This window comes from Phyllobates terribilis, unplaced genomic scaffold (assembly GCF_046119375.1).
Source record: "Phyllobates terribilis strain yellow unplaced genomic scaffold, ASM4611937v1 Scaffold_7__3_contigs__length_470593459, whole genome shotgun sequence".
Taxonomy (NCBI): Eukaryota; Metazoa; Chordata; class Amphibia; order Anura; family Dendrobatidae; genus Phyllobates; species Phyllobates terribilis.
Genome location: NW_027362767.1, coordinates 392,430,760 through 392,454,315, shown reverse-complemented (window position 1 = coordinate 392,454,315; position 23,556 = coordinate 392,430,760). Strand labels below are relative to the sequence as shown.

Genomic DNA, 23,556 nt, shown 5'->3' with positions numbered 1-23,556 from the left:
TCCATGGAAATTTTGTTGCAGTGTCTCAGCGAAGTTATTGACACGAGGTCGCTGTTAAAAATAGTTACCTACAGGCCAGCTTTTTAAAACTGTGGTTTGTCTGTCACACAGATCACATATAAATGCATTGAAAATTCTGCGATTTCTGTCTCCAATGAAATTTTGTTGCATCGTGTCAGCAAAGTTATTGACACAAGGTTGCTGTAAAAAATAGTTAACTACAGGCCCGCTATTAAAAACTGAGGTTTGTCCGTCACATGGATCACATATAAATGAGCTAAAAATTCTGCCATTTCGGGCCTCCATTGAAATTTTGTTGCAGTGTGTCAGTGAAGTTATTGACACGAGGTTGCTGTGAAAAATAGTAACCTACAGGCCAGCAATTTAAAACTGTGGTTTCCGATCACATGTATCACGTGTAAGTGTGCTCCAAATTCAACCATTTCTGGCCTCCATTTAAATTTTGTTGCAGTGTGTCAGTGAAGTTATTGACACGAGGTTGCTGTGAAAAATCGTAACCTACAGGCCAGCTATTTAAAACTTAGGTTTTCCATCACACGTATCACATATCACTGCGGTTCAAATCCAGCTATTTGTAGTGAAAGTGGAAAATATTGTCCTCCATTTAAAATGGGCAAGGCGCGTGGCGAAGGATGGGGAAGTGGACGTGATGGTGATGATGGTACATGCAGAGGACGAGGCCGAGGCCGTGGACTGAAATTGTGCCACAACAAACACCCACATCTTCTCGCTCGACCTTCCTTTCCCAATTAATAAGGTACCGCAGAACACCACTATTGAAATTCCACACGGTCAAGTCTCAGTAGCCGTGAATCTGGACCGTATATTCCTCACCCTGATCCTCCTTCTCCCACTACGCCGAGTACCCAGAGGCAACTGATCCCACTCTTGGACACTCTGAAGAGCTGTTCACTTTTCCATTTATAAATTCTGGCTTCTAGCCCGGTCTGCTTGAAGTGGGGCAAGAGGAGATCGCATGTAGTGATGCTAAAATATTTGAGCAGACACGGTCGCACGAAGGCGACAGTGGGAAACTGGCACAAGAGGTTGGCGATGATGAAACACAATTGCCAGAAAGTCAGAAGGAGGACCAGGTGCGGAAGTGGAAGATGAGGTGGTGGATGATATAGTATCTGACCCAACCTGGCAGGGGGACATACAGAGCAAGGACAACAGAACACAGGGGGAGGGAGGTGTAGCATCACAACAGGCAGGAAGAAGCAGCATGGTGGCCGCAGACAGAAGGCTGCCAACCTTTCCCTGTGACATCAACGTGAAAGAAGTTGCCAGTACAACTGTTAGGTCTTCCCGAGTCTGGTTGTTTTTTAAAGACTCTGTCGATAACCCGAAAAAGGACATTTGCACCACCTGCCAGGCTAGCATCAGCAGAAGTAGCAAAACTTTCGCCCTGACCACCACCAGCATGATCAGGCACATGGCAGAAAAGCACTTGACTAAGTGGGCTTAAACTCAAGGTCCAGAAACAGTGTCTGCGGGTGGCACCACTGCTTCTGCGGTTGTGCGTGCAATCCAATCCTCTGTCCATGACGCATGCAAAGATGTTTCCTGCTCTGCACCTGTCGTACTTTCTCAACTAGCACCACCAGCAAGCATGTCCATGTCCTTGTCCCTGCACAGCGTTCAGTTGTCCCTACCTCAGTCCTTGGAATGCAAGCACAAATACGCAGTTAACACCCCACAGGCCACACTACTAAATTCACACATTTCGCGACTGCTTGCGCTCGAAATGTTGCCTTTTAGTCTCGTGGAGATGGAAGCTTTCCGCAACCTGATGGTGGCAGCCGTCCCACGGTACTCGGTCCCTAGCTGCCACTATTTCTCCCTGTGTGCCATCCCCGCATTACACAAGCACATGTCCCACAACATTAGTCGTGTCCTCTACAATGCAGTTAATGGGAAAGTCTACCTAACCACGGACACGTGGACAAGTGCTTGTGGGCAGGGACAGTTTATCTCACTGACGGCACACTGGGTTAACATAATGGAAGCCGAGACCCAGTCGGACCTTGGGACGGAACACGTCGTCCCGACGCCGAGGATTGTGGGCCCTGGGTCAATCAGGGTTGCCCCCACATTCTACAGCTCCTGAACCTCCTCCTCCTCTTCAGCATCCATCTCCGAAATGACCACATCAGTGGCAAGCTGGAAGCACTGCAGCACTACCTTGGCCAAGTGGCAACAGGCTGTGCTGAAGCTAATATGCTTAGGTAAAAAAACACACAACACTGAAAAGTTGTGGATAGCTCAGAAAGAGCAGGCGGATCTGTGGCTGACACCGCTGAACCTACAGTCAGGCATGGTCGTGTGTGCCAATGGCCGGAACCTGGTGGTGACTCTAAGGTGAGGCGAGCTCACACACGTACCATGCCTGGCCCATGTGCTTAATGTCATAGTTCAGCGGTTTCTCAAAAGCTACCCGGTGCTTCCAGATCTACTTGTCAAAGTATGCCACCTGTGTGCCCATTTTAGAAAGTCAACTACAGCTTTCGCCACCCTTGCTGTGTTTCAGCAGCGTTTGCAGCTTCCGGCTTACCGACTGGTGTGTGATGTCACCACGCGTTGGAACTCTATGTTGCAGATGTTGGGAAGGATTTGTGAGCAGAAGAGGGCAGTTGTTGAGTACCAGCATCAACAAGGCCGTCGGTATTCAGTTCAGACTCCACACATAAGACCTCAGGAGTGTTCATGGATGTCAGACATATGTACCATCCTCCAAAACTTTGAGGACTCCACTAAGATGGTGAGCGACGTTGACTCCATAATTAGCATCACCATCCTGCTTCTCTGTTTTCTGAAATGCTCTCTGCTCACAATCAAAGAGGATTCATTGCAGGTGGAGCACAATGAGATGGAGCAAGGAACCATACAGAGTGATTAAATACAGCCCAGCCTCAACTCACCCCAATGTGGATTGGGTGAAAATGAGGAAGAGGAGGAGGAGGAGGAGCTATTTTCATGCTCTATAAACGGTACTACCTGTACATACCGTCTGTTCAGCTTGTATGGCCTGAGGACAGGAAGGAGGAGGAGGAGAGCATGGTCAGTCGTCCTCTTGGTGAGGACACGGAAGTCTTGCCTGTTAGCAGTCTGGCACGCATGGCTGAGTTTATGTTACGCTGCATTTCCCGCGACCCTCTCATTCTCCAAATTTTGGGTGACAGTCAATACTGGTTAGTGACACTTCTAGACCCACGCTACAAGTAGAACTTTCTATCTCTTATTCCCGAGGCGGACAGGTCTACTAAAATGGGGCAGTACCAGAAGGCCATTGTTGCGGAACTATTAAAAAAATTCCCATCTGAAAACGCTGGCGGCAGAAGTCACAGTTCATTGGACAACCAAGGAGTACAGGCGAGAGAGACAAAACTACAAACCAGCAGAGGCAGGGGAACATTGTCAAAGTTCTGGGACTGTTTTCTCAAACCCTCCCATCTTACAGACCCTGAGGCGCAGGTTCCTGTCACAAGCAGTGCAAAGTTTGGAAGATGATGAGGGAGTACCTTGTTGACCGTACCAACGTCCTCCGTGATTCCTCTGTGCCTTATAATTACTGGGCATCCAAGTTGGACACGTGGAATCAACTGGCTCTCTACTCCTTGGAGGTACTGGCCTGCCCTGCCGCTAGCGTTTTGTCAGAGCGGGTTTTTAGTGCCGCTGGTGGAATTATAACTGATAATTGCGTCCACCTGTCAACTGAAAATGCTGACAGGCTGACTCTTATAAAAATGAACAAGGACTGAATTGGGCCAGACTTCTCAACACAACTGAATGATAGCAGCATAACCTAAACTCAGAAACAGCGTACTTTTTTTGGGAGGTCTAATTCTATTCCCATGCACCTCAGACTTCACACCCAGACATGGGTATATGATTCCTGATTTTGTCTATTTGCTCTTGTCCTCCTCCTTCTCCTCATCCTCTATCACCATATCATTCACCACCATATCTACCATATCACCTGCTCTCCGTGTCTTGCAAGGGGCATTGGAGTGCCTTTAAATTTTTGGCAGCCCTTGCAGTCACTGCATACGCAATAACAGTATAGGAGACCCACTCATTAATAATGGGAACAACAAAGCATAGCCGGCTGCTGGCCCTTTAAGAATAGTAAGGCCCTATAAAAATAGGCTTTGTGACTTTCAGAGTCTCTCCATCATAAATGAAACAGGATGTGTCTGATAATGTGTCATACACCACATGGCCAGATAAGGTTGTAAAATATTAAAATGACATTTCCCAGTGAATGCAGTTGTCTTGGTTGAAAGCAATACAAAAGTGCAAAAACGCATCAAAAATGCTACGTGTGAACATAGCCCAAGGTGTTGAGGAGCACTTTTGTTTTTTTATATTTATTTTGCCTTATACACATGTCATTACCCTGGAAAGGATGTTTCTTAACATATTTCCAGGAAAATCCATTTTGGATTCGTTTTTGTATGTTTTATTGTGAGTCTGTAAAAGTGGTGTAATACCACTGACAACGTTGTTGACAGCAGTGACCTGGGAGTCAGAAATACTTCCAGGGGTCTTCCCCATGCTGTTCCCATGTCATTTGAGCACCATTCCTATCGATTTGGGCAATTTTTAGGTCCTCGGCAGACCACCAGGGGGAGCCGCCTCAAAAATGCTCGAGTTTCCCATAGACTTACATTGGACTCTTTGCTCGGGTCGAGCACCCGAGTATTCCAATGTGCTCAACCCGAGCATCGAGCACCTGAGTATTTTAGTACTCGCTTATCACTACTGGCCAATATATTATACAATTAATCACAATTTTATGCTTTCTATATGAATGAAATTATAATAATGTACAATTCTGTCACTGTTGAACATCACACTTGAAGGATCATCCCATATGAATGAAACTTATGACTAAATCACTGTATCTAATTAACTGCATTTATTAATTGTCAATTATATAGTTATGTGACTGTTGCATATACTTAAAGAAGCACTCCTCCTCCTCCCATTAAAGTTTGTATTCTCTTAATATATTGCAATCATCATATTATATAGCACTGTGTACTTACAATTGCTCATTTTGCTTTTCTACTCAGTTATTTCTTCTGTTTTCTCTGCTATATGTAATTATAGGAAATCTCTTGTCCCTTTATTTATCATTCCCCTCTTCAACTCCTGACCCAGCGGCTCTGCTCCTCAGTCCTGCCATAGACTTTTGCAGTGACTCATGACTCATGCAGGGAAAAGAAACTTCCTGTTTCTACATAGAGCTTAGGCTGTGTGCCCACGTAGCGTTTTTCAAGCGTATATGCTGTGGAATTTCCGCAGCGTAAACGCTTGAAAAACGCATGTAGATCCGCACCCCATGGTCCCCAATGGCATTCCGCAATGTCAATGCCCATGCTGCGGATTTTTACCGCAGCGTATATGCTGCAGTCAAAAATCCGCAGCATGTTCATTAATTTTGCGGAAGCGCAGCGGAATCAATGTGTGGATGGTACCCAAGTCTGGAGGAGAGGAGACTCTCATCCAGACCTGGGTACCAAAGAACCTGTAAAAAAAAGAATAAAATAAAGTTTATACTTATCTTCTCATGTTTTCCCTCCGTCGCGCTGTTGTCTGAAGGACCTGCCACGTCATTGAGTCATGTGACCCACCACATGACTCAATGACGTCACCGCAGGTCCTGCACACAACAGCGTGAGCCGCTCAAGCCTCCAGACGGGGCAGAGAATGCATCGGAAGGTGAGTATAAAGTTTATTTTTTTATTTTTTACCATTCTGAACAAGTTGTCAAGCACTTTTCCAAGTGATGCTTGGAGAAGTGCTTGATAACCCGCATGCGGAAATGCATGCAAAGACGCCTCACAAACGCTTCTACCTGGCGGGAAAACCGCATGTAATATCCGCATGCGATTTTCCCGCCAGGGAGAAGCGTAAAAAATATGCTTCAGGTCCGCAACGTGGGCACATTGCCTTAGAAGGATTCAGCTAGTCAGTTTTTAATCACGTGATGTCATAGACCTAATGGAAAAGAGAAGAATTAACTGGGTAGAAGGGAAAATGAGCAATTGTAAGTACACAGTGATGTATAATATGATGATTGTAATATATTAAAAAGATAACTACTTTGATGGGAGGAGTGCTTCTTTAATTGGCACTCCAGAACACTGCTTGAAAAAGGTTATATGTGGAACTTAAATGTTGCACTTTTTGATGTAGGAGAATAAATCATGTTACTTTTTTGGAATGCTGCCATGTTTTTACTAGATAGCTAGACGGATATATAGACATGTAGATAAATAATTAGTGAAATTCAATTCCAGGTCAACCTTTGGATCCAGAAAAGAATCTCATGGATGCTTTTTCTAATGTTCTCTGTTCTGTCATATTTGGAGATCGTTTTGAGTACAAGGATGAGAGATTTATTAAGTTCCTCAAAATTGCAGAAGACACTTTCCAACAGTTAAGCTCCACCTGGGGACAGGTAAAGAATGATTACAATCTGCTGGTGATAAGACCTATAATTAAGGTAGAGGAGAATGCTGGTATCATGTCTAAGGTGTAGTAACCCAAACAATGTGATCCTCGAGGGAGGGGAGTCCTGCTCAGGTCTTAACCTGTAGGACCAACAGGGACTGAGCCCATTTTCCTGAAGGGCCCCATAGCACTTACATGGTCTGCCAACTTTTGATAAAACGACTGTTATTGTACTCCCTATCTGACTAATCACCATGTTCATGTTCTCCTTGGCACTATAGCTACAGAGCATTCTTCCCACAATCATGAAGTATGTTCCTGGACCTCACCATAGATTGATCCCCCTCTCACAAGAACTGGAAGATTTTATACATGAGAGGGTCAAAGCCAGCATGGAGACCCTGGATCCCTCCTCACCAAGGCATTACATTGACAGCTTCCTCATCAAAATGAAAGAGGTATTTATTCATATAATAAAAAGGGAAACTCTAAAGTCTAAATATTGATATGAATAGGTTCGGAAAGGTAACTATGAGGATTTTGCTATAAAGAGAAAACAGCGGCATGATTGTCTTTGGGCTGCATCTGATATTGCAACTCATACATATTCAAGTCAACAGGACTAAGCTGCAATACTGGATACAGCCTGTAGACTCTGTGGGCGCTTGTAAGCTATTTTTAAGATAGAACTCTCCTATATTTGAATACCGAAACAAACTTATAGTACTATTCAATATTTTTGTTGTTACACCTTGAAAGAAATTTGACAGGACATTAATGCTGCCCGAACGACGGACAGCATGAATTAAACACCGGCTACTTTATAGCAGCTGTGATTTTTTTACCTTGGAATGCTGCTTTGGGATGATTCTTCTCAGATAACTAATCCAAGGCAGGTCCCAGTGGCTTCTTTCCCATCCCCATACCATTGAAAGAGATGTCTCACCTAGGTAGAAGCCTGTCAGTCTAGGGGAATAGAGCAAAAAGAAGCCAATAGATTCTGTCATCAGACTAGTCATCAGAAACTCATCATCAATGGTCAGATTTTCAAAATATATTTTTTCTGAAATTCCGCAGCATTAGGTTATTGTGCACTTTTGTTCATAGGACTGGAGAGATGTGATACACCTTCATCATAGATAACAGTGAGAATATTTAGTTTATCTCAGATTTCGGGGGGAAAGTGGTTTGGCATGATGGGGTGCAGTGTATGGAGTATCCAACTTTGGTGTTGTTACTCTGTGGTTAGAATAAGCAGGCCTTGGACTAACTCTGAAAGGCACATCAGTGAGTGGGAAGGAATAATAGACTCGTTTATTGAGTGAGCATCAGTGGCTGGAGGCCAATGTGGACATCTTCAGGAATCATTGGTGGCTGCTGGCCAGAGTATACATCTATGGAGAGCATCGGTAGCTGATGACTAGAGTGGACAGCTACAGGAAGCCTGGTGGCCAGAGTGGACATTTACAGAGAGCATTGGTGCCTGGTTCAGGAGGCATCAGCGACTGGGGGGCCAGAGTAGACATCTTCAGGGAGCATAAATAACTGGATGCCAAAGTGGACATCTTTGGGAACGTTGGTAGCTAGAGACTAGGAGTGATATGTTTATTGCAGGGGAGGTAGAGGGCTGGAGGTAGGGGAGTGTTATTTAGAGCTTGAGTAGACACTGTGCAGTGGGTTGATGCTCATCAAATCAGCATTCGTGGCTAGAGTCCACAGTATACAGGGGATCATCAGTGACAGGAGGCCAAAGTGAACATCTTGGGGTGCATCAGTGCCTGAAATCCAGAGTGGACATTTTGGGGAGCTGGAGACTATAAAGCAGTTTGTTTATCAAAAGAGAGGCACCAGGTTGGTTCCGGGGAGTTTTACTTGGTGCTTGTGACTATACTGTGCGAGACACATTGGCTGAAACTTATCGCTGAGAAAGCCTTGCAGTTTGTTACAAGGAGAACACTAGAATATCCCATTACAAGCCCGCAGCCACAGTGAGAAATGGATAAGCCAATAATGTAATACTCTTTAAACCGTAGCTAAATAGTTATTAATGAACTATGGGACTGAACTTTGATTTCTTTCCAGGAAAAGAATAATCCCAACACTGAGTTTAATTTAAAAAATCTCCTAATGTCAACTCATAACCTGTTTGTAGCGGGTATAGAGACGGTCAGCACCACCCTGCGATACGGACTGCTTATCTTACTGAAGTATCCAGAAATACAAGGTGTGTAAGGAGTCACTACTGCATATATTACTCCATGTAGGAATCTAGTGAAGCACACAACACATCCAACTTACATTCTAGGGTAGATTTCTCACGGTATACCAGGATGGTGGCCGTTTTATGTTTCAGCAATTTCTCCCCCAAGAGAAGAAAGAATTTAAATAAAGGATTTTATAGATGTTTTTATTATCACAATTTATTTATTTTTTTCTTTTTCCAGAACACTCCTTAAGGCTATGTTCAGTATTTGGTCAGTGTTTTACATCAGTGTTTTACATCAGTATTTGTAAGCCAAAACCAAAAGTGGATGATAAATGCAGAAGTGGTGATTTGTTTCTATTATACTTTTCCTTTGATTGTTCCTCTCATGATTTTGGCTTACAAATACTGAACAAATACTGAATGTGTGAACGTGGACTTAAAAAGGTTGCACATTATTATAAAAACATGACTGTTTTCTTTCAGATATAGTGCCACATCTTTCCATAGGTCGTCTCTACATCTATATAATATACTAGATGGTGGCCCGATTCTAACGCATCGGGTATTCTAGAATATGTATGCGGCCGACCAGGCGCAATCAGCAGGACGTTGTTTAAATTTGGCGCCAAAATCGCTGATTGGTCGCGGCCGGCAACCGCGGCTAATCAGCAAAACTGTGTTTAAATTTGGCTGCAATTTCGGTGATTGGTCACGGGTGGCAGCCGCGACCAATCAGCGAACTGTGTTAGTGAGGACCGGAGAGCTTATTTAAATTTGGTGATAAAATCGAACAATCAGCAGAGCGTTGTTTAAATTTGGCGGCAATCTCGCTAATTGGTCTCGGCCGGCCGGCGGCCGCGACCAATCAGCAGAGCGGCGTTTAAATTTGCCGCCCATCTCGTTGATTGGTCGCGGCCGGCCACCGCGACCAATCAGTACAGTGGCGTTTAAATTTGCCGCCCATCTCGCTGATTGGTCGCGGCCGGTCACCGCGACCAATCAGCAGAGCGGCGTTTAAATTTGCCGCCCATCTCGTTGATTGGTCGCGGTCGGCCGGCCACCGCGAAAAATCAGCAGAGCGGCGTTTAAATTTGCCGCCCATCTCGCTCATTGGTCGCGGTGGCCGGCCACGATTAATCAGCATAGCGGCGTTTAAATTTGCCGGCCATCTAGCTGATTGGTCGCGGTCGGCCGGCCACCGCGACCAATCAGCAGAGCGGCGTTTAAATTTGCCGCTCATCTCGCTCATTGGTCGCGGTGGCCGGCCGCGATTGATCAGCAGAGCGGCGTTTAAATTTGCCGGCCATCTCGCTGATTGGTCGCGGTGGCCGGCCGTGACCAATCAGCAGTTTAAATTTGCCGCCCATCTCGCTGATTGGTCGCGGTCGGCCGGTTACCGCGACCAATCAGCACAGAGGCATTTAAATTTGCCGCCCATCTCGCTGATTGGTCGCGGCCGGCCACAGCGACCAATCAGCAGAGCGGAGTTTAAATTTGCCGCCCATCTCGACCATTGGTCGTGGCCGGCCACTGCGACCAATCAGCACTGCGGCGTTTAAATTTGCCGGCCATCTCGCTGATTGGTCACGGCCGGTCACCGCGACCAATCAGCAGAGCGGCGTTTAAATTTGCCGCCCATCTCGTTGATTGGTCGCGGTCGGCCGGCCACCGCGAAAAATCAGCAGAGCGGCGTTTAAATTTGCCGTCCATCTCGCTCATTGGTCGCGGTGGCCGGCCACGATTAATCAGCATAGCGGCGTTTAAATTTGCCGGCCATCTAGCTGATTGGTCGCGGTCGGCCGGCCACCGCGACCAATCAGCAGAGCGGCGTTTAAATTTGCCGCTCATCTCGCTCATTGGTCGCGGTGGCCGGCCGCGATTGATCAGCAGAGCGGCGTTTAAATTTGCCGGCCATCTCGCTGATTGGTCACGGCCGGCCACCGCGACCAATCAGCACAGCGGCGTTTAAATTTGCCGCCCATCTCGCTGATTGGTCGCGGTCGGCCGGTTACCGCGACCAATCAGCACAGAGGCATTTAAATTTGCCGCCCATCTCGCTGATTGGTCGCGGCCGGCCACAGCGACCAATCAGCAGAGCGGAGTTTAAATTTGCCGCCCATCTCGACCATTGGTCGTGGCCGGCCACTGCGACCAATCAGCACTGCGGCGTTTAAATTTGCCGGCCATCTCGCTGATTGGTCACGGCCGGCCACCGCGACCAATCAGCACAGCGGCGTTTAAATTTGCCGCCCATCTCGCTGATTGGTCGCGGCCGGCCACCGCGACCAATCAGCACAGCGGCGTTTAAATTTGCCGCCCATCTCTTTGATTGGTCGCGGTCGGCCGGCCACCGTGACCAATCAGCAGAGCGGTGTTTAAATTTGCCGCCCATCTCGCTCATTGGTCGCGGTCGGCCCCCGCGACCGATCAGCACAGCGGCATTTAAATTTGCCGCCCATCTCGCTGATTGGTCGCGGTGGCCGGCCGTGATTGATCAGCAGAGCGGCTTTTAAATTTGCCGGCCATCTCGCTGATTGGTCACGGCCGGCCCCCGTGACCAATCAGCAGAGCGGCGTTTAAATTTGCCGCCCATCTCGCTGATTGGTCGCGGCCGGCCACCGCGACCAATCAGCGTCGTATTAGTGTGGCCCGGGAGCGGCGCTGCTTGTGCGGCTCCGTATTAGCGATGACCGGGGAGCGGCGCTGCCTGTGCGGCTCCTTCTGCTGTGAGAAGCCGGGAGATGAGCGGCTACTCGCAGCAGAAGCATCCCGACCGGCGGCGCCGCTCCCCGGTCCTCCATTCACACTTGCTGTCAGGAGATCAGCGGGCCAAGCCGCTGATCTTCCGACGTTAGCCGCATGGAGGTCAGCGGCGCCGGTCGGGGTAGTTGTGCTGCTATCGCCGCTCATCTCCCGGCTGCATCGCCGCTGACCTCCGTCCGCCAGATAAGCCGCTAACGGCCGCCATCTTTTTTCAGAAATCCCGCGGCGCTGATTGGCCACTGCCGGACCAATGAGCGACGCGGGATTTCCAGGACAGACAGACAGACGGGATAAGACAATTATATAGTAGATGGGGTTGTTCTGCAATACCACAAATAAACTGCCACTGTTTTTGAAAGAAATCAGCCATGTTTATTCTAATATTGTAAATTCTCTTTAGAGGTTGTCCCATGACATAATATTGATAAGTCCTCAATATCAGATTGGTTTTTTTACTTGAAAAAGACGCCGGTATGGCGTTGAAATGCGTTGTTAATAAAAAGCTTTTTTCATCATCATCATCTCTGAAGAATTGATTCACTTCAGCAGCACAGCCCACCTATGTGTTTATACAACTGAATCAATATCAGATTAACAGACTCAAACACCTCGTAAACCCAGAGACCAGCTGTTATCATCAACAGTGGTGGTACAGCACACCTCCACTCAATGTGCAGCTGCCACTGCCGAGGACTTCCGATTAGCTCCTATTCAGCTGCCACTTTGCAGTTTCATTCGTTATGTACTTTGGTGGCATTTGCACAAAGCTGATTAATGGAGGTGCTGGCCCCTCACCAATCTTATATTGACAACCTTCCAAAGAATAGACCTGAACAACCCCTTTCATTCAAGCAAGAATGAAGCTATTGGGGGATGCAGAGATAGCAATTACATCTGGGCCTTGGCACATTAGTAGCCGAGAGGCTCGTTTTTAATATAAGATGATACTAGTATTACAAAGGTAAGTGATGGGCCTTTTACACATTTTATTTTAGGACCCTAAAGCTTCAAGTTGCAAATAGTTAAAGTCAAGAAGATACCCACATAGCAAATATTTACTCAACTTTTTATGGTCTATGCTACTTTCCTATAGATTTCTAATTAGTGATGAGCGAGCATGCTTGTTACTGGAGATTTACGAGCATGCTCGGGTGTTTTCCGAGTATCTTCAGCGTGCTCTGGTGTTATGTTTGAGTCACTCCGTGCTCATGATTTGCGACAGTTTGACAGCTTTAATACGTGTGAGGAATGCCTGTTTATTAGGCATTCCTCACATGAAATAAAGCTGTCAAACAGTCGCAAATCATGCACACGGAGTGACTCAAACTAAACACCTGAGCATGCTGAAGATACTCGGCGAGCACCCGAGCATGCTCGCCAAAAGGGTTAATAGAACATGCTCGCTCATCACTAATTCTAATACTAAGTATACAAATCGCGCATTATGTAAAAGCATAGGTTCAGTATGGTAACTGTAGTTATTTTGACACTTGCTACATTTGTAACTGAATACTTCAAGATAAATCTATAATTTCAGCTAAAATCCACAAGGAGATTGATCAAGTGATTGGACAAAACCGGTCTCCAAATTTCGAAGATAGACTTGAGATGCATTATACTCAGGCTGTTATGCAGGAGATCCATCGGTTCAGTGATGTTATCCCTCTGAATCTACCCCATTTGGTGACCAGAGATATCCAGTTTCGAGGATATCAGATCCCCAAGGTATGGACTTCTTATGTATCAATCAATTATTTTTGAATTATCTGTTATATTGGTCAAAATAGGGGGACCGCCATGGGGACTAAGAGTACTGGAGGAATAATAAAATACATACAGTGCTGGCCAAAAGTATTGGCACCCCTGCAATTCTGTCAGATAATACTCAGTTTCTTCCTGAAAATGATTGCAATCACAAATTCTTTGGTATTATTCTCTTCATTTAATTTGTCTTCAATGAAAAAAACACAAAAAGAATTGTCCTAAAGCCAAATTGGATATAATTCCACACAAAACCTAAAAAAGGAGGTGGACAAAAGTATTGGCACCCTTTGAAAAATCATGTGATGCTTCTCTAATTCGTGTAATTAACAGCACCTGTAACTTACCTGTGGCACCTAACAGGTGTTGGCAATAACTAAATCACACTTGCAGCCAGTTAACATGGATTAAAGTTGACTCAACCTCTGTCCTGTGTCCTTGTGTGTACCACATTGAGCATGGAGAAAAGAAAGAAGACCAAAGAACTGTCTGAGGACTTGAGAAACCAAATTGTGAGGAAGCATGAGCAATCTCAAGGCTGCAAGTCCATCTCCAAAGACCTGAATGTTCCTTTGTCTTCCGTGCGCAGTGTCATCAAGAAGTTTAAAGCTCATGGCACTGTGGCTAACCTCCCTAGATGTGGACGGAAAAGAAAAATTGACGAAAGATTTCAACGCAAGATTGTGCGGATGGTGGATAAAGAACCTCGACTAACATCCAAACAAGTTCAAGCTGCCCTGCAGTCCGAGGGTACAACAGTGTCAACCCGTACTATCCGTCGACGTCTGAATGAAAAGGGACTGTATGGTAGGATACCCAGGAAGACCCCACTTCTTACCCCGAGACATAAAAAAGCCAGGCTGGAGTTTGCCAAAACTTACCTGAGAAAACCTAAAATGTTTTGGAAGAATGTTCTCTGGTCAGATGAGACAAAAGTAGAGCTTTTTGGGAAAAAGCATCAACATAGAGTGTACAGGAAAAAAAAAGAGGCATTCAAAGAAAAGAACACGGTCCCTACAGTCAAACATGGCGGAGGTTCCCGGATGTTTTGGGCTTGCTTTGCTGCTTCTGGCACTGGACTGCTTGACCGTGTGCATGGCATTATGAAGTCTGAAGACTACCAACAAATTTTGCAGCATAATGTAGGGCCCAGTGTGAGAAAGCTGGGTCTCCCTCAGAGGTCATGGGTCTTCCAGCAGGACAATAACCCAAAACACACTTCCAAAAGCACTATAAAATGGTTTGAGAGAATGCACTGGAGACTTCTAAGGTGGCCAGCAATGTGTCCAGACCTGAATCCCATAGAACACCTGTGGAGAGAATAATACCAAAGAATTTGTGATTGCAATCATTTTCAGGAAGAAACTGAGTATTATCTGACAGAATTGCAGGGGTGCCAATACTTTTGGCCAGCACTGTAGTACATGTATTGCAGACACGGTGTAGACACAAATTTTATGATTTTTTTTATGTGGATGCAGCAGACATAAATTAACCTTTGATACATGCTATCAGCAACCGTATTGACCGAGTTGAGAAATCAGAGAACACTCACATCCTGTCATGGCACCATGGCTGTATTTAGTAAGCCATAATGATATTTATTTCTAATTATATCTAAAGTACAAGCAATAAAAACAGCAAAGGGCATTAAATCAGTCCTGGGTGGCGATTATCCGCTACATTACGATAGTACAGCAGGGTATTTCAGATAGAATGTAGGCAAAATGGGCAAAATGTTAGGCAATCCAGACAAAAGGGGGTTGGAATTTAGACAAACCCTACCACAAAAAAGTACTATAGGGTGGGCCTTAATGAATTTCTACTCGAAACGCATAAGCATTATGTTTTTTTTTATTATGTGAATATTCTGTCATTTTTTCTATCCAATATGATTAAAGGCTACATTTTAACTGCTTTCCTTTGGTGCTGCAAAAAATTCCATTTTGGACCAATGAGAGCTATTTGACCTGGAAGCCAGACCAGTGCATACTCCGTGCACCACACCCAGAACCTAAGACGCTCTACCGTGGAAGTCTCTGGGGATACTTATTTCTTTTCCAATAATTTTTATTACATTTATATTTAACAAAGGGAAGGGAATGATAAAGAGGGGAAGGAAAGGGAGGGGGACGGAGGGAAAGTGAGAAATGTATTTACTTTTCCACAGGACAAGGAAAAGGGAGGGTGGAGGATAGGGAAAAAGGGAGAACTTAATTTGTTACAAAGCAGATAGTAACAAGAGCAGTATTGCAGTGAACAAATTAGAGATTAAAAAATAAATAAATAAGTTTGAGAATTATCATTAGGTGTATAATTAGTGTTGAGCGAGCATACTCGACACTGCTCGGCACTCGCCCGAGCATCTCACTACTGGGGATGTTCGGCGAGCACCAAGCATTTTCGGGTTACTCGGGCGGGAGCTCGGGTCTCCGCCCTGCATGTTTGGCGCTCTTTACAGAGCCAATGAACATGCAGGGATTGCCAGCCAGTCACTGTAGTGCCGCAGCCATGTTAGTTGTGGGCATTACAGTGATTGGCTGGCCGCACAGCGTCACCTCGAGTATTTAAAACCGGGCGCCGCCATCTTGGACACAGTCGCTCCGGATCAGACAGTGTAGGGAGAGTGCTGCTGATATAGGGAGTGATTTATACTACAAAATAGGTAGTGTAGGGTCTCTAAAGCCTGCAAAATCAAACAAACAGTCCTTCTGAGGACTAATATCCATCCCAGATATCAGGAAGGCAGGCTGTATAGGAGACACAGTGGTTTTACCAACAAACACTGCATTACAGTCCTGTGTGCTGCTGCTGCTCAAATTGCTAGACTTAGCCCCAGGTCTCAGGGGCCAGGAAAAATCCTTTTTTTTCATCTAAATCCTCTTTTCTCTTTTTTTTCCTCAGTCAGACTGTACAAATACCCATCTTATTAACCTTTTGGTATTTTGGTATTTCCCCCCTCCCCCCCCAAAAAAAATTCAGTGTGTCTGTGAGCGTTCAGACACAAATATATCTGTTTAAAAGAATCTGGTTTCGGCCAGATAACTAGAACTGTGGTTTTGCAGTTCCACGGTTCAAATCTCTGTATTATCCACTTTTTTGCCTTTTTTCCATAAAAAAAAAAACAATTTAAGTGTCTCGTTGACTGTTCAGACACAAATATATATATATATAAAAAAGTCTGGTATATGCCAGGAAATTAGAACTGTGGTTTTCCTCTTCCACGGTCCAAATCTGTGTGTTATCCACCTTTTTGCCTTTTTTACATAAAAAAAAACAGTTTGAGTGTCTCGCTGACTGTTCAGACACAAATATATCTGTTTAAAAGATTCTGGTGTAGGCCAGAGAACTAGAACTGTGGTTTTCCTCTTCCATGGTTCTAATCTCCTTTTTATTACCCTTTTGCCATTGATAGTGCAAGTGTAAGTTATTTTATTTCATTTACAATGGGCAAGGTGCGTGGAAAGGGACGTGGAACTGGATGTTCTGGTGATCGTGCGTGCAGAGGACGGGGCTGTGGCCAAGGTGAAAATGTGCCCAACCAACAGCCACATCTTCTCGCTCCCAGTTCTTGACCGAATTACTAGGGAAGCACACAACAACACCACTATTGCGAACTGATCAGTGTGAACAGGTTATTAATTGGATAGCAGATAATACTTCCAGTCACGTGGGCACCACCACCTCCTGTCTGTCTTCCACACGGTCAAGTCTTAGTAGCCGTGAGTCTCGACCGCATACTCCTCCTCACCCTGATGCTCCTTCCTCCCACCATGCTGAGTGTTGTCAGACAGCAACTGATCCCACAGTTGGACACTCTGAAGAGCTGTTCACTGGTCCATTTCAATATTTGTGCCCCTCGCCTGCTCCGCTTGAAGTGGTGGAAGAGGAGATCCCATGTAGCGATGGCCAAATATTTGAACAGCCACGGCCACAGGAAGTCGACGCTGGCAATTTGTCACAAGAGGTGGATGATGACGAGACACAATTGCCACGAAGTGAGGAGGAGGACCATGGTGCGGAACTGGAAGAGGAGGAGGTGGTGGATGATCTAGTAATTGACCCAACGTGGGAGTAGGACATGCAGAGCGAGGCCAGCAGCACACAGAGGTAGGGAGGCAGAGTACACCAACAAGCAGGAAGAAGCACTGTGGTCGCCGCAGACAGAAGGCTGGCAACCGTTCCCCGTAACACCAACACGAGGGACGTTGCCAGTACAACCGGTAGGTCTTCCAGAGTCTGGAATTTTTTTAAAGACTCTGCTGATAACCCACCACCAGCATGATCAGGCACATGACAGCAAAGCACCCGACTTTGTGGGGCAAACCCCAGGGTCCACGGCCAGTGTCAGCGTGTGTCACCACTGCTTCTTCCGCTGTTTGTGTAAAAGAACCCCCTGTTGTGCGTGCAAGGCAATCCCCTGTCCATACAGCATGCAAAGATGCCCCCTTCTCTCAGTCTTCACTTGTTATGGCAGTTTCTCAAGAAACAGCCTCAATGTCCACGTCAACGTCCCACCGCAGAGTTCAATTGTCCATATCCCAGAGCTTTGAACGAAAGCGCAAATTCGCAGCCAACGCCCCACAGGCCACAGTCCTAAATTCGCACATTTCAAGACTGTTTGGATTGGAAATGCTGCCTTTTAGGCAGGTGGAGACCGAATCCTTCCACAACCTTATGGCTGTGGCCGTCTCTCGGTACTCGGTCCCCAGCCGACACTATTTTGCCCGGTGTGCCATCCCCGCACTACACAAGCACGTGTCCCAAAACATCTGCCGTTACTGGGAGAGTCCACCTGACAACGGACACGTGGACAAGTGCTTGTGATCAGGGACTGCACACTGGGTAAACATAGTGGAAGCCGGACCCAGTCGGACCTTTGGACGGAACACATCCTCCCCACACCGAGGATTGCGGGCCGTATGTCAGTCAGAGTTGCCCCCACAGTGTACAGCTCCTGCGCATCATCCTCCTCCTCATGTTAAGCATCCATCTCAGATATCGCCACACCAGTTACAAGCTGGAAGCACTGCAGAACTGCCTCAGCCAAGCGGCAACAGGCTGTGCTGAAACTCATAAGCTTAGGTGATAAACCTCACACTGCTTGTGAGTTGTGGACAGCTGTGAAAGAGAAGGCAGATCTTTGGCTAAGGAAGCGGAACCTACATCCAGGCATGGTCATGTGGTGACAATGTCCGTAACCTGATGGCGGCTCTGAGGCGAGGCGAGATCACACACGTACCATGCATGGCTCATGTGCTTAACCTCGTGGTTCAGCGGTTTCTTAAATCGTACCCCAAGTTGCCAGATCTGCTCATCAAAGTACGCCGCCTGTCAGCTCATTTTCGCAAGTCGGCTACAGCTTCCGCCGCCCTTGCTATGTTGCAGCAGTGTTTGCAGCTTCCGGCACACCGACTGGTGTGTGATGTCCCCACACGTTGGAACTCTACCCTCCACATGTTGCAAAGGATTTGTGAGCAGAAGAGAGCAGTTGTGGAGTACCAGCTGCAACAAGGCCATCGATATTCAGGTCAGACTCCACACATAAGACCTCAGGAGTGGACATGGATGTCTGACATATGTACCATCCTGACAAACTTTGAGGAGTCCACCAAGATGGTGAGCGGCGATGACGCCATCATTAGTGTCAGCATCCCACTTGTCTGTCTTTTGCAACGCTCTCTGCAGAGAATTAAAGAGGAGGCATTGCAGCCAGAGTATGATGAGATGGATCAAGAAGCCGTAGAAGGCAATTACACACAGCCCAGCCTCATCTCATCCAAACATGCATTGGGGGACAATGAGGGAGAGGAGGAGGAGGAAGAACAGGAGCTGGTATCATGCGCTGTAGACGGTAGTACCTGTACAACTGTCATACCGTCGGTTCAGTGTGGGTGGCCTGAGGACAGAGGGGAGGAGGAGGAGGAGGAGGAGAGCATGGTCAGTCGTCATCTTTGAGAGGACACGGAAGTCTTGCCCGTTACCAGTCTGGCACGCATGGCTGACTTTATGTTACGCCTCTTTAACCGTGACCCTCGCGTTGTCAAAATGTTGGGTGACAGTCATTACTGGTTGGTGACACTTTTAGACCCCCGCTACAAGGAGAATTTTCACTCTCTTATTCCTGGGGTGGAGAGGTCTACAAAAATGGGGCAGTACCAGAAGGTCCTTGCTGCAGAACTGTTAAAAAAATTCCCATCTGAACACGCTAGCGGCAGAGGTCACAGTTCGTTGCCCAACCAAGGCATACAGGCGAGAGAGACGCAACTCCAATCCAGCAGAGGCAGGGGAACACTGTCAACGTCCTGGGACAGTTTTCTGAGACTCGCCCAGCTTACGGGCCATGAGGCGCGGGGTACTCTCACAAGGAGTGGAAAGTTTCAAAAGAAGGTGAGGGAGTACCTTGCCGACCGTACCAGCGTCCTCCGTGATTCCTCTGTGCCTTTTAATTATTGGGTATCCAAGCTGGACACTTGGAATGAACTCGCTCTGTGCGCCTTGGAGGTCTTGGCCTGCCCTGCCACTAGCGTGTTATCGGAGCGTGTTTTTAGTGCCGCTGGGGGAATTATAACTGATAAGCACACTCGCCTGTCAACTGACAATGCTGACAAGCTGACCCTTATCAAAATGAGCAAGGGTTGGATTGGGCCAGATTCTCATCACCACCAAATGACAGCAGAGTAACATAATGTCAAATCTACTGTGTTATTTCGGGAGGTGTATTCCCATGCACCGCTTCACACCCACACATGGGTTTACGCTTCCTCATTTAGGCTGTTTTTTGCTCTTCTGCTTATCCTCAGCCTCCATCACCACTAAACCACCAGGGTGACCATGGTCCATGTTGCCAGCATTGCAAGTTCCTCCGTCCTACTTTTTGGCAGCTTTTGCTTGGAAGGCATAGACTATGGGAGACCCTCTCCCCAATAATGGGAATAATGTTTTTAGTATGCTGTACTGCATGGCTCTTGTAAGGGGCATTGCAAGTTCCTCTGTCCTAATTTTTGGCTGCTTTTGCTTCGAAGGCATAGGCAAACACTATGGGAGACCCACTCCCCAATAATGGGAATAATGTTTTTAATATGCTGTACTGCATGGCTCTTGTAAGGGGCATTGCAAGTTCCTCTGTCCTAATTTTTTGGCAGCTTTTGCTTGGAAGGCATAGGCAAAGACTATGGGAGTCCCACTTCCCAATAATGGGAATAATGTTTTTAATATGCTGTACTGCATGGCTCTTGTAAGGGGCATTGCAAGTTCCTCCGTCCTAATTTTTGGTAGCTTTTGCTTCGAAGGCATAGGCTAAGACTATGGGAGACCCACTCAATAATGAGAATAATGTTTTTAATATGCTGTACTGCATGGCTCTTGTAAGGGGCATTAAAATCATCTTGTTAAGCTACTGTGACCTCGACGTCTCTTCCAAGGGTCATTGATATTTTCTTTTTATTCCACTGGGACCTCGACGTCTCTTCCAAGGGGCATTGATATTGTCTGTTTATTCCACTGTGACCTCCACATCTCTTCCAAGGGGCATTAAAACCATCTTGTTAAGCTACTGTGACCTCCACGTCTCTTCCGAGGAGCATTAAAACCATTTTGTTAAACCACTCTGAACTCCACGTCTCTTCCAAGGGGCATGAAAATTGTCTTGCTAAGCTACTGTGACCTCCACGTCTCTTCCAAGGGTCATTGATATTGTCTTTTTATTCCACTGGCACCTCCACCACTCTTCCAAGGGGCATTGATATTGGCTTTTCATTCCACTGGGACCTCCACCACTCTTCCAAGGGGCATTGATATTGTCTTTTTATTCCACTGGGACCTCCACGTCTCTTCCAAGGGGCATTAAAACCGTCTTGTTAAACCACTCTGAACTCCACAGCTCTTCCAAGGGGCATTGAAATGCTGTTTTTAATTACCTCTAACCACCACGACTCTTCCAACAGGCATTGCATTTCCTCCTAATTTTAGTCAGCTTTTGCTTTTCAATGCATAGGCGAACACTAAGGGAGACCCACTCCCCAATAATGGTTAGAAGAGTTTTAGTACGCTGTAATCCAAGTCTGTTTCAAGGGGCATTGCAGTTCCTCATAATTTTTGGAAAGCCTTCCATTCACTGCTTAGGCCAACAGTGTACAGGAGACCCAGTTGCTATAAATGGAAAAAACGGTTTAATTAAGGCCCTCTGACCTCCATGTCACTTCCAAGGGACATTGGAGTGCCTCAAAATTTTTGGTATGCCCTATAACTGTGTAGCCAAACAGCTCCTTTTGGTACAGAAACATATCCTACAAGACATGTGTGGTTGATTGGCCTGATATTGATGTGAATGGTCCCTGTTCCTCCTGCTCTTTCTCCTTTGCCACCACCTCATCCATCATTCATCACCTGAAGCTTTGTTTTAACTGGAGTCATAGAACTGGGATATTAGCAGAAAAACATCCAGCAATCCTCGGAGGAGGTAGGATATGCGCCAAAACGTTGAACACCTCAGGCCTAGCTGCTACTAAATACATGCGCTTGCATTCCAAGGAACAGAAAGCTAAGGTGATGGATGGCCTCATGATCATGAAAAATTTACTCATTGTGTAGGAGCCCGACCACTGCTGCTGTCTACCTTCTGAACTTTGTGTTGAAGCCTGATTGACCCAGGACCCGCAGTCCTCTATGTCTGGAGGACATGTTGCATCCCAGTGTCCAACTGTCTCCCGGCTTCCACAATATTAACCCAGTGTGAAGGCGTCAGTGAGATGGACCATTCCTGGCCACATTCACTTGTCCACGTGTTTGTGGTTAGGCTCTCCTTCCCACTAAATGCACTGGGGAGGGCACAGGTAATTTTTGGGTATGCGCGCTTATGTGTAAGGCGCACCTGGACAAATAGGGGCGGCTGGGGACCGAGTATGGACACCCGGCCGCCCCCTGGCGGCTGGGGACCAAGCGAGGACAACCGGTCGCCGGGCGGCTGGGGACTGAGTATGGATACCAGGCCGCCGATTTAGCCATGACATGGTGGCCAGATTCCGCCTCCACATGCCTAAAAGGCTTAATTTCAAGTGCAAGCAAGCAAGCAGTATGGTATTGCAGCCTGGGGGTGGGTGGGTGGCAGACTGCATACTTGCGCTTGCATTGCAAGGAATGGGGGAGGTACAATTGAACACTGCCCTGGGACAAGGACTTGAACAGGGATAGTTGCAAGTCTGCAATGACAGGTGCAGGGCGGGAGGCATCTTTGCATGTGCCATGAACAGGGGGTTGGTGTGCACACACTACAGTGGAATAGGCTGTCCTTCTCACTAAATGCACTGGGGAGGGCACAGGTAATGTTTTGGTATGCGTGCTTGTGTATAAGGCGCACTGGGACAAATAGGGGCGGCTCGGGACCGAGTATGGACTCCCGGCCGCCCCCTGGCGGCTGGGGACCGAGTGTGGACACCTGGCCGCCGGGCGGCTGGGGACTGAGTATGGATACTAGGCTGCTGATGCAGCCAGGACATGGTGGCCGGCGTCTGCCTCCACAAGCCTAAAAGGCCTCATTTAAAGCTAGCAGTATGGTATTGCAGCCTGGGGGTGGGTGGGTGGCAGGCTGCACACTTACGCTTGCATTCCAAGAAAACAAAGCAGATGCTAACTTCTATCATCATCATCATGCTCCTCATCTTGGTACTCTCAACTCCCCTGATGGAGAAGCCAGGGCCCACTGGAGGAGTCTCTGGTTGTCTGGTGGGCTCGTCCAATGCTGCCCTAAAGCAGGCCAGGCAAAGAAAAGTGTGGGGAAGGTTCCCGGGACAAATAGTGGCGGCTGGGGAATGAGTATGGAAACCTCGCAGCCGACTCAGCCATGAGGTATTGGCCAGCTTCGGCCTCCTCCAAACTAAAAGGCCCCATTTCATGTGCAAGCTATCAGTATAGTATTGCAGCCTGCAGGTGGGTGGGTGGTTGGCTGCATATTTGCGCTTGCATTGCAAGGAATGGGGGAGGTACATTTGAACACTGCCCTGGGACAAGGATTTGCACGGGGATAGTTGCAAGTCTGCATCTTCTGATGCGGCAAGGATCACTTCTGATGGGCACACTTTTAGGCTGTAACCTGGGTGTCAGAGATGCTTCCAGGGGTCTTCCCCATGCTGTCCCCATGGCTTTTCAGCACTGTATGCATGTGTCACACAGCACATGGCCAGATAAGGTTGTAAAATGTTAAAATGACATTTCCCAGTGAATGCATTTGTCATGGTTGAAAGCAATACAAAAGTGAAAAAACGCATAAAAAATGCTACTTGTGAACATAGCCCAAGATGTGGAGGAGTATTTTTGGTTTTGGTTATTTATTTTACCTTATACGC

At 46.9% G+C, this 23,556-nt stretch overlaps 1 protein-coding gene across 1 annotated transcript in view; it reads left to right on the top strand.

Moving 5' to 3' along the window:
• Window positions 1-23,556, top strand: part of LOC141154965 (cytochrome P450 2G1-like) — a 102,091-nt gene that overhangs the window by 66,455 nt on the left and 12,080 nt on the right. Inside the window, exons 4-7 of the mRNA XM_073641545.1 lie at window positions 6,330-6,490; window positions 6,765-6,941; window positions 8,566-8,707; window positions 12,990-13,177. Coding sequence (XP_073497646.1) covers window positions 6,330-6,490; window positions 6,765-6,941; window positions 8,566-8,707; window positions 12,990-13,177 — 668 coding nt within the window. The remainder of the gene's footprint in view (window positions 1-6,329; window positions 6,491-6,764; window positions 6,942-8,565; window positions 8,708-12,989; window positions 13,178-23,556) is intronic.